Below are 11,545 nucleotides of genomic sequence, written 5' to 3'. Positions count from 1 at the left end.
GTAGGCCAAAAAAATGGACTACAAGATTAAAGTTTTAGTATTAATACAAGTATAAAGTCATACAAATAGTATGAGAAATGTCGTAACATTAGTGTGAGAATAAAGTTGCAGCATTGGTAGGAGGAAAAAAAATACTAATACATAGTATGATAATTAAGTCATTATTACAGTACTTGATATGCATGGATGCGGTGTAACTAAATTAGCTGTTGTTCACTTCACATAGCACAGAGCATTTTGTGAGTCTGTTCTCAAATCGGTTTCACAAATAAGGAAATGCTTGAATATTAGGTCGTCTACAGAAATGAAATTCATTAGGATACTAATATACTTCGCCGTAGCTCCCAGCAATGGTAAGCTAATTTACTCATAGTCCGATATTTTTGCTTCTTTGGCCCTGATTACAACAGAATATATTTAGAGTTTCAGACTAAGAGAATCTTAAAACAATTCTAAATATTTACCAAAATTACTGCTGTGTTAATCCCATTTTTTGTGGTAAAAAAACTAAACCAATATGAAATATAGAATATTGTTTAATAAAAGGCTTTCATATCATCTAAAATGATTAAAACACGTACCAAGAAAAAAACCCGAAGAAGATCTACAGTACATGGATGCCATGGCAATATGTGTTTTATGAGATGATGACCATGACTAACATGTATTAAAACTGAGTTTAAGCACATGTTCGGTCAAGCATAAAGTGTAACAGCTGTCACATGAGAATATAAATCAAGGGTCATTGTTCAGATGTGTTGAAATAGCATAGAATGATAAGAGAATCTCCCGTGAGGAACTTGGTACTAAGAGCAAGTTTTACAATAAGTAATGCCCAGCATTATTTTAAGGCGGGATCAGACCCAAAAGATGAACAGTGGCGTGGGAAGGTCAGCTGAAGTGCCCTCTATAAAAATGTATCACTAGGTTGAAGGCTGCATGGCCCAAGGGAAAAGGTACTGTCAAATAGTATTTCCACTAGCTGATTTTGTAGTCCTGTTTTGGTGAGAAGCTTTGCCCCCCAAAGTCTTTGTCAAATCATCCATTGGTCCTGATCTTGATCTTGTCCTTCCATGTCCACCTGTCAAATAGAACCAAAGAAAAACTGTATACCTTTTCATCTATAAAGTGTGCAATGATTTATGATCTATGAAAGCACCTCATTAATCTCGCCATCATCAGGTGACTCATTGTAATCATTCATCTCATCCATGTCCTGCATATCTTCTTCATCTTCAGAGTCCTCCTCACTGTCCTCTTCATCCTCATCATCATCCTCCTCTTCCTCCTCATATCCCCCTCCCTGCACCCAGGAAATACACATGGTAAAAGAAAGGCACATACAGTAATACCTTACATCTGAGTGCCCTGACATTAGAGCAATTTGAGATACAAGTAAAATTTTGGGCAAATATCTATCTTGAGATGCAAGACAAATTTTGATATACGAGCATACAGCTGCTCATAAGAACATCATGGGCACTGCCTCTCTCCCCGCAACTTCCTCGTGTAATGTCTCTACGAGCACTGGGCGGAGCGGTGTATTTTTTTGCAGTGTTTTTTCCCCCCGTTAGTCAGTGCAGAATGGCGGAGGAGCTTGCTCGATAATACGAGCAGAGAATATACTACTTATCGTTGGCAAGTGGTCGTGCGTTATCCTATTGTGAGGACATTTCTGTGCATCATTTTGGTAATATTTTGAAGGGAATACAAAAGCAAACAACCCTCGAAAGGTTGCATCTGGAAGTCAGGGTGGAGGCGGGGCAAATAGAGCCAGCCCGGGAGAACAAAGGTATAAAAATTTAAAACAAAATTAGAATTAAGTTTAGTGCAAGGTGAGATTACATTTATTTTTGAGTGAGTCTGCATCGTAATCCAAGTACATTTAAATGTGTTTATGTTATGTTACGAGCGCGTTGCCGTGCAAAGTCTCTCTCTCTCTCTCCCCTCCGCGAGATCCGTCTGATTTTAGTACTATTAAACACATTTTAGTACTATTAAACCACTAGTTATGTGTTACTTTGTTAATAGATGTGGAATTAGAACAAATAAAAATGTTTTTCCAATCCAATATCCCGTTTTTGGTGTTTTTTCAGAGGGTTGGAACTAATTAATTTGTTTTTAGTTCATTTCTATGGGAAACGTTCATTTGAGTTACGAGTAAATCGACATACAAGCTCAGTCCCGGAACGCATTGAGCTCGTATCTCGAGGTACCACTGTATGAGTAAAATAGATACAAAACAAATTTTGAGATACGAGCATACAAGACAGCCAGGCGGCCGAGACGCGAGAGGCTGCTTATGATATCAGTGCACTGTCTTTCTTGCTGCATTTTCCTCGTGTAAAGATATCTACGAGCACTGGGCGGTGCGTTGCATTTTTTCCTTTTTTTTTTGCGTTATTCGGAGCAGAATTAAGGGAAAAACAATGGGTCCAAAGCAAGGAGGTGCAATGAAATGTAATGCGAAGAAAAGGCGCATGATGACAATCAATATTAAGCACGAAATAATCGAAAAACATTAGAGTGGTGTAGGCGTAACGGAACTGGATCGCCAGTACGAGAAGAGTACCTGGACAAGTTGGCAAGTGGCCGTGCGTTATCCTATTGTGAGGACATTTTCGTAATATTTTGAAGGGGAGACAAAAGCAATCAACCCTGGATAGGTTCCTTTTAAATACTCCGGCTAAAAGTGAAGGTGGAAGTGAGGCAAAAAGAGCCAAGCCAGAAGAAGAAAAGTAAAAAAAGTAAAACAAAATAAGAATTAAGGTTAGTGAGAGGTAAGATTAAAACTTATTTTCAAGTGTCTGTATCGTAATCTAAATTCATTTAAGTTAAAATTATGTTTATGTTATGTTCCGACCGCGTTCTCTCTCTCTCTCCCCTCCGCGCACTCTGCGTTGTACTGAATAATATCTCATTTTAGTATTGAAAATCGTAACCTGACTTATAAGCGAGTAACTACGGTAAATTCAATTATGTGGAACTGAGAAAATGTAAATTTTATTCATAAAAATATATAGATTTAAATGAGCAAATGTATCATTACAAGGGAAAATACAGTCGCTTCCCTACTTACGAACGAGTTACGTTCCGAGCGATTGTTCGTAGGTGAATTTGTTCGTAAGTTGCTTCAGTGCTATATTTTGTATTATAATTTATGTTTAAGGCCTATATAAGTATATTGAAGGTTTATATAAGTGCATTTGTATGTTTAAGGCTTGTATAAGTAACCTGCATTGGTTTGTACTGAAAAAAACATTTAATAAAATGGAGAGAACACAGTACAGTACTGTATACATATTACCGACGGTCGAACGATTCAAGTTGTATGCCCGTGCAACGCTAAACATTTTCTCACACGCATCAAGCTTCTTTATTATTGCCACTTTCGTTTCAAATGAAATGGCTTGCCTCTTCCTTGCACTACCACCCTCACTAGAAGCCTTTCGCTTTTCACCAACCATATTGAATAATGGATGCACGAGATATTTAATGATAAAAATGAAAAAAAATCTTTGCGCACTGGAGATACGTTCACGCACTTACGCACTGCAACAAACTGGGCAGAGGAAGGTGGATGCTGGGTGAGCTCTCACAGCGCCAGGCGTCGGTATTAGCGGCGGAAAGAAGCACTACTCGGAAAAAGGCGCGCAATACAAAATCTAACTTACAGCATCTCTTTCCGAAAAACTTTCGACAAATGCCATATGCGCAGACATGTTCGTATGTACCGTTGTTCGTAACTCGAATGTTCGTAAGTAGGGGAGCGTCTGTATGTTGATTTGAACCCATAACAAGAAGCAGACTCTAGCTTCAGAGGCAAGACACTGGTGTGTTAAAAGTGTTTGTGACACTGGTCCAGTGGGTTTTTGTGGGTAAAATATATAAATTCAAATAAAACTTAAGGCACATGAACGATTTTCATCACTATGAGGAATTCTTTCTTCCTCTCACAAAAGTCTACAAACATCTGGTGACTGAGGAGACATGTTTCCTATGTTTAGAAAGATGAAAACTGTCCTGTTCTTTTCTAACACAAGCTTCGAACTGCTCAACTGTCTTTGGACTTTTTTGTCACACATTCCTTTTCATGGCGCACCTAATGTTCTCTATCGTTGAAAAATCTGGGCTGCGGTCAGGATGTAATTACTTCGTGTGTGGTTTCGCATTATCATGTTGGGGGGAAAAATCTCTTCCCAGGTGTACAAGCTGCCCATGCCACATGCAGGATTCTAAAGTGAATGTTCATAACTTGGTTTGTCCGTGTCCACTTTACTCTGGATAACATGGCATGAACATTTTTTCATTGTGAATGGTCTGACCAAAGAACAGTTTTCCACATGGCATTCAAATGCCTGCACTTCCTTTTTAGAAATGGCTTTTTTACACTATAGTTTTAGCTGGCACTGTTGGATGTGTGCTTTTTTGGCTCTGATCATTAAACCTAGACATCATTTCAGATTCTCAAAATCTTTAGAATTTTGTGATGATGATGATGATGATAACCTCATAGGCTAGGCAAATTATTACTGGGAAAAGGCTACTTGATATTGCTTCATTAAAGCCCCCACAGGGTCTTTTTTAGCACAGGAGTTTTGATTCTGCTGAATGCTTTGGAATGTGCTCATTTATAGTTGTATTTTCGAATTATGAGCCTTTATTTAAAATGATGGGTAAATGTACAACTTAATGGTAAAAACAACCAGGATTTGAAATGTTATGAACACTGACATTTACACAAATGTCTAAAAATATGTTAACTTTGTTAGAAATAGGGAAACTGGAAAACAGTGTAGCAAATTTAAGTCCTCTGCAGGCATAATTAATTAGCACATAAGCTAAAATAAGATGGTATAATGTCACTGACAGTGGTCTTGATATGAGTATCATGCTTTGATGCAAAAAAAGTCAACATTTTAAGTCTCACGTTTTAGAGGACTTCATTTATTGTCAACCATAACTGGAAGACACAAATTGTTAATGTCTGACCAAGCTATGCTAAAAAATAATTAATTTACGTCATGGTCTAATGAAGGGATGAAAAATCAATTTCTTTTTTAAAAATTGTTTTTCCTTATTCTTTTAAAGGTTTTCAATAAACGTGTCATTGTTAGGATATCATCATCGGGCAATACTACATACACAGCCATTTGGTATCAGCAGCCAAGAAATTATATCGCTAATATTGTTACCTCAAAAATGGTTTTCCCAATTGGCAGTGTATTGTTGTCCTTCTCAGCAATGCTCTGCAACTGAAATAAAAAATGTACACCGTCACACTTGTTCACATTGTACACAAACAAAGGAACAAAAAGGTTATACATCCTAAGAAAGTCCATCAAAAATCAGATAACTGAACGCTTGTGTGTAAACGTGTGTGTATACCGTATTTATTCAACTATAACGCGCAAAGTTTTGTACAAAAAACTGAGGTAAAGTTCGGGTGCGCATTATACATGAGGTATTTGCTTTTAAGACCAAATCCCTCAAATGGCCTGAAACTGTTTTTAACATTATATTTGTTAAAGATACCTCTCATCTCATTTTCTGATCCGCTTTATCCTCATTAGGGTCACGGGGGGTGGTGGAGCCTATCCCAGATGACTTCGGGCCAGAGACGGGGGACACCCTGAATTGGTGGCCAGCCAATCAATCGGAGGGCACAAGGAGACAAACAACCATTCACGCTCACACTCATACCTAGGGGCAATTTAGTGTGTTCAATCAGCCTACCATGCATGTCTTCGGAATATGGGAGCAAACCAGAGTACCCGGAGAAAACCCTCACACCGGGAGAACATGCAAACTCCACACAGGCAGACCGACCTGGATTTGAACCCAGGTCTCCCACTGTGAACCCGACACGCTAACTACTCACCCACCGGGCCGCCCTTAATTTAACATTCATCATATTTGGATTTTAGCCTTGTAATAGTTCAAATTTTATTTTTATTTTATCCGTATTAATTTTTCTCTCTGAATATTACATTGTATGATTTCTTGTGTTACACCCTGCATTTGATCTTGACACACAGGGGGAAATAATCAGAACAGTGAGATGTTGTTGTTAGTTCAATCCAACTTTTACTGTAATGATTCAGCACACCTCCCGTGCCTCAAGCTATTTGCTAAGACATCAATAATCGAATACCTATCTTCTTTAACATGCCCCACACTTGCCATGTGGATCCAAGGATCAACAATCGAACACCGATACACACATTCAATCCAAACTCATTGTACCTTCTTTACATGCAATCGTTAATAAATCAAACACTCTAGCATGTCACACTAATAAATCAAACACTCTAGTATGTCACACTCTCCCCCACAAAAACAAATGTCGTCCCGACATCAGTATATTCCAAATATCTTCCCCTTGTTGGTTGTTATTCTGAACAGTCTAGCGAACTTGTCATTTCACATCCTCTTCTGTAAGCTGATACTCATGAAAACTCCAGGCGGCAAGGGCCACAATTCAAATATAATCCACAACTCGTACGGTCCACGTTCACTGGATGGAAACTGTAATCACAGTCCGTAACAGTCCATGTTCGCATAATACATGTCACCCTTGTAGGCTCAAGCCTGTTGGAGTCCATACATAAAGGGTGGTTGAATGTAATATGGCTGCAGGTGTACTAACCAAGGAACCACTCCTGGTGCAGGGTAAGGAGGTAGCAGCTGATGTGGTGACTGAGTACTATAACAGGAGGGGACACCAAGCTGATCATAGGTCGTTCGTCGTGGTGGATGTCTCTCCCTTCTTGGCCGTTCATAAGTCAACGCCTCAGGTTCATTCACAGTGGTTGGCGGAGAGGTCTCTGATAAATGATCATCACGAGGATCTTCAACAGCCAGATTTGTTCCCTCACCAGACAGGTCCTCCCGCTGATAGTCATCTTCTCGTTGTACTGGTCCGGAAGCAGGGCCCTTCACTCCGAGTCTCCGATTCGCTGACAGTGGCCTGTGCTCAGACTCCATCCCTTGGGCATCTCTCTCATTTAGCACCTGGAGGGGCTCGTAGTGAAAGTCATCTTCGTAACCACTGTCTTGGTCTGTCTCTTGAAGATGAGATACCGGCTGCTGTTTATTTCTCTCCATACTCTTGTCAATTTTTCCTCCTTCTGGTGTCAGGTTTTTTATCAGGATGCGCTCTCCTGGTTGTAGCACGGAGCTCCTCACTTTGGTGTCATAGTGCTTTTTACCTCGTTCTGCAGCTTTTCGTACACTCACGGTGGCAATGGTGTACGCCTCCTCCATCCCTTGTCTCCCTTTCTCCACTTTGGCCTTGTATAACTCCAGCTTGTCAGCTTTGATTGCGCGTTCTCTCAGCGCATCCAGTTCATCGCGATAGGCGCGGGCTGCACGGGCGTCTACGAGCAGCTTCAAATTCTCCTGCTGGAGCCTCTTTATTTCTTCCTCCATGTTTTCCTGCTGGTGTCTGTTGTCCAGCAGTTGTTCATTCCTCTCTTCTAGCTCTTGTCTAAGTCGTCTGATCTTTGCCTTTGAATCGGCAGGTTCCACCATCAGGTGTTGCTGAGTTCCCACCTGCTGCTGTTGCATGCTGGGAGGATTGACGATGGCCAGTGGACTGGGTGTGCCACAAAGCACACGAACCACACCTTCCCTTTCCTGAGTTAGCTCTGCTATAGTCTCTTCTTTTAGTGGTCTGCCTCCTCGGATTTTACATCCAGCTTGGAAATGTTCTCCACTCCCACACCGATAACAATGTGTGCACTTCACATCTCGCCCTCCCTGCTGACAAGCAAAACACCTTCCTGGGACATAAGCAGGGCGGCTAGTGTTCCAGGGGGGTGCTGGGGGCTTGCTGTAGTAATTTTGTTTTGCAAAAGGTGGCTGGGGCTCCCTAACTGGTCTTCTAACTGAAGGTGGGAGGTAGGACTGAGGCTGAAACATAGCCTGCTGTAGTGTCTTTCTGATCTGAGCTATCTCTGCACTGAGATCTTTAAGAGAAGCAACACTTGCCTTAAGTTCAGTCAACTCCGCTCGTGCCTCACGGGACACTTTTGGTTTTTCTTCTCCAGGGCAATTGGTAGGTCGTAGTTCTTCTAAGTGCACCTTGCTAATATGTGTCGCTGCCTGTGGGGTACTAAACCTCTTTTTATTTCTCCTTTCTGTTTCATTAGCACAGGCTACATTTAACCGCTCTAGCAAAAGCTCATCTGAAGTCTTACAGTTCAGCAAGAGAGGCTGCATATCTACTCTAACACTGTCACTCTGGAGACCAGTGAGTATCGTGTGCAAGCACATACGCTGGACTAAACTTGGGTTGTACTGGATTCCTGATTCTGATTCTCGAGATGCAAACAGTACCTTCTGCCTAAGAACTAAGACTCGCATTAAGAAACTTTGAGGAGTCTCTTTGATATGCTGCACTTGTGAAGCTAACTGCACATAGAGGTCGGTAGCACTCCTTTCCTGAAAATGAGCGCGTAGGATGCGTTTGAGTGTGGGAAGAGTGAGGTTAGGTTTCTCTTCCAAATAATTACGTAGCTGCAAACTGGGGGAGATAGCTCTGATAACTGCATCAATAATTTCCACATCTAGGTAACCCCTATTCAGTCCATTTTCAATTTGATGAACAAGGCTGGAGAATGTCAGCTTGTCCCTTTGGCCTGGTTCACCTATCTGGCCAGCAATTTTGAAGTCCTTGCGCCAGTATGAGCTTGGCTGGGGCTGGGGAGACACACCCCCTTGAGGGTCCGCAGCATCTGGTAGCTGGGGCAAAGTTATTGGAGTCTCTTCCAATCTTGATCCTTGCTTTTCGTTTTCATCTATTTTGACTTCATGCTTCATATCTGATATTTTATCTTTCAGTTTCAACAATTCAGACATGCCTTCATCCTGCAGTTCCTCTAGTTCCTCTCTTTCTAGGTACTTTACAATGTGAGCCACTAATGACAGACGCGATTTCCGTTTAACACTTCTTAATATGTTAAGAAAATCACATATTTCCAGTAGGTTATTTTCCGTCAGGTTGTTCAATGTTCCTACCACCTCTTCGAGTAACTGTTCCATTTTGTTGACGATCTAGGAGCTCTGTTGACTGTACAGGAGTGAACTCTGAACTGGCACGTCTTTACTGTCCATCTGATGATCTCGTAGGCCTCAGATGACAAGTACTCAACCGCCAACTTCCAGTTCTTCTTAAACAGCAACACCTCCTCTCACTGCCATCTGCCTGGTTTGTAGTGTTTGGGGGGATTTAGCTGGCTCAGAATTCAGTGAGCAGGTCTTGGACACTGGACATCTGAACAGCAATCCCAGCGGTGCCTCCAAAATGTTACACCCTGCATTTGATCTTGACACACAGGGGGAAATAATCAGAACAGTGAGATGTTGTTGTTAGTTCAATCCAACTTTTACTGTAATGATTCAGCACACCTCCCGTGCCTCAAGCTATTTGCTAAGACATCAATAATCGAATACCTATCTTCTTTAACATGCCCCACACTTGCCATGTGGATCCAAGGATCAACAATCGAACACCGATACACACATTCAATCCAAACTCATTGTACCTTCTTTACATGCAATCGTTAATAAATCAAACACTCTAGCATGTCACACTTGCAATTTCCAACGGCACACCTGATCACTGCTCACAGCACACCAGTGTGCTGCAACACAAGGGTTGGGAAACAGTGCCCTAACCTAGACAAGGGATGGAAATTAGCCCTCGGCTTCAATCTTGCATATTTACATATACAGACGCTCCCCTACTTACGAACATTCAACTTACGAACAACGGTACATACGAACATGTCTGCAAATTGCGTTTAAGTCCAAAAATGTTCGCAAGTCCAATTTTGTATTTCGCGTCTTTTTCGGAGTAGTACTTCTTTCCGCCGCTAATACCGACGCCTGGCGCTGTGAGAGCTCAGCTCACCCAGCATCTACCTTCTTCGTTGCAATGCGGAAGTGCGTGAATGTATCTCCAGTGTGCAAAGAACCTTTTTCATTTGTATCATTAAATATCTCATGCATCCAATATTGAATATGGTTGGTAAAAAGCTAAAGGCTTCTATTGAGGGAGTTGCAATGAAGAGGCAAGCCATTTCATTTGAAATGAGTGGCAATAATAACGAAGCTTGATGCGCGTCAGAAAGTGGTGAGCGTTGCACATTCAGTACCATTTATAAACAGAAAGATGGAGCAGCAGGACCCAAATATTGAACGTTGCACAAAGTTTGCAAATCAATTGAATGATGCCATACAGTGCTACTGCATCATTTATGATGAAAAAAAGAAGAAAACTGTGCAATCGTCATTAGGTCGCTTCTTTTGGCCAGTTTCTAATACATAAATCTATCTCTCTCTCTACAGTACTGTACATATTCTCTCCATTTTATTAAATGTTTTTTTTTCAGTACAAACCAATGCGTGTTACTTATACAAGCCTTAAACATACAAATGCACTTATATAAACCTTCAATATACTTATATAGGCCTTAAACATAAATTATAATACAAAATATAGCACTAAATCAACTTACAAACAAATTCAACTTATGAACAATCGCTCGGAACCAATTGCGTTCGTAAGTTGAGGAGTGTCTGTATATATATATATATATGTTCATTAACACGGCCTGGTTGAACGAGTGGTAAGCGCGTCGGCCTCACAGCTCTGGGGTCCTGGGTTCAAATCCAGGTCATGTCCATCTGTGTGGAGTTTGCATGTTCTCCTCCGTGGGTTTCCTCTGGGTACTCCGGTTTCCTCTGACATTCCAAAAACATGCATAGTAGGCTGATTGGACACTCTAAATTCCCCCTAGGTATGGGTGTGAGTGTGCATAGTTGTCCTTTGTCTCCTTGTGCCCTGCGATCGGCTGACCACCGATTCAGGGTGTCCCCTGCCTCTAGCCCGGAGTCAGCTGGGATAGGCTCCAGCACCCCCCGTGACCCTAATGAGGATAAAGCGGTTCAGAAAATAAGATGAGATGTTCATTAACAAGAATATGTTCATAACTATGTGCTGTCCCTTATTACATAAATCAAACTCTAACTCAAACTTTGCATTTAAAATGGTGCCCAATGGGAATGAGAATCATCTACCCAGGTTTGATGCTGCTGTTCCTGCTGCTGCAGTTCCGTTTCGTCTACGCAGGGTCGGTCTAAATTGAACCACAACGACTCCGTGATTCGGGGAAACAAGGAGGGGAATAGCGTGGACATGTCGGCTTTAGGGATCGCCGAACACGGCGTCTTTCTTTGACGCTAGCGCGTGTGTCGACGTCTTTTCGTCTATTGGGGATAAGTGACAACACCAATAAAATAATAAGGACTAAGTCATTATAACATGAGACGTCACCATGCAATTGTTACAGCTGATTAACCTGCTACTACGAGCCGTGTTTTCAAAAATTCAAAACAAATGTTCGCGAAACAATGTCCGACTATTTCCGGTTGGAATTGCTTAAAAGTTCCGTTCCGCCGGTGGTAACAACGGCCCAAAATATAACTTTTTAAAGTTCACGTTTTACCTTCAGTCATGTTTTGGTTTTATAGTTTCGTA

At 41.4% G+C, this 11,545-nt stretch overlaps 1 protein-coding gene across 1 annotated transcript; it reads right to left on the bottom strand.

Annotated features, from left to right (window-relative positions):
• Positions 1 to 518: 518 nt before the first annotated feature.
• On the bottom strand, positions 519 to 11,443 carry anapc15 (anaphase promoting complex subunit 15). The gene is made up of 4 exons (XM_077612079.1): positions 11,086 to 11,443; positions 5,196 to 5,255; positions 1,160 to 1,303; positions 519 to 1,081 (listed from the first exon to the last, which is right to left on the bottom strand). Exons 1-4 carry the CDS (start codon positions 11,203 to 11,205, stop codon positions 1,034 to 1,036), a joined length of 372 nt encoding a protein of 123 aa, XP_077468205.1. The 5' UTR covers positions 11,206 to 11,443; the 3' UTR covers positions 519 to 1,033.
• Between the last annotated feature and the right edge of the window lie 102 nt (positions 11,444 to 11,545).

The sequence above is a fragment of the Stigmatopora argus genome, chromosome 10 (assembly GCF_051989625.1).
Source record: "Stigmatopora argus isolate UIUO_Sarg chromosome 10, RoL_Sarg_1.0, whole genome shotgun sequence".
In the NCBI taxonomy this organism is placed as follows: Eukaryota; Metazoa; Chordata; class Actinopteri; order Syngnathiformes; family Syngnathidae; genus Stigmatopora; species Stigmatopora argus.
This window is presented reverse-complemented; position numbering and strand designations above follow the sequence as displayed.

What these genes read in the sequence shown, in the direction of transcription:
- anapc15 (XM_077612079.1), bottom strand. Translation starts at nt 11,205, where the DNA reads ATGTCCACGCTATTCCCCTCCTTGTTTCCCCGAATCACGGAGTCGTTG. An exon ending in TTGGGAAAACCATTTTTGAG is followed by an intron (nt 1,304 to 5,195) that starts GTAACAATATTA and finishes TCCTGGGTGCAG; the next exon opens with GGAGGGGGATATGAGGAGGA. An exon ending in ATGATGGCGAGATTAATGAG is followed by an intron (nt 1,082 to 1,159) that starts GTGCTTTCATAG and finishes TCTATTTGACAG; the next exon opens with GTGGACATGGAAGGACAAGA.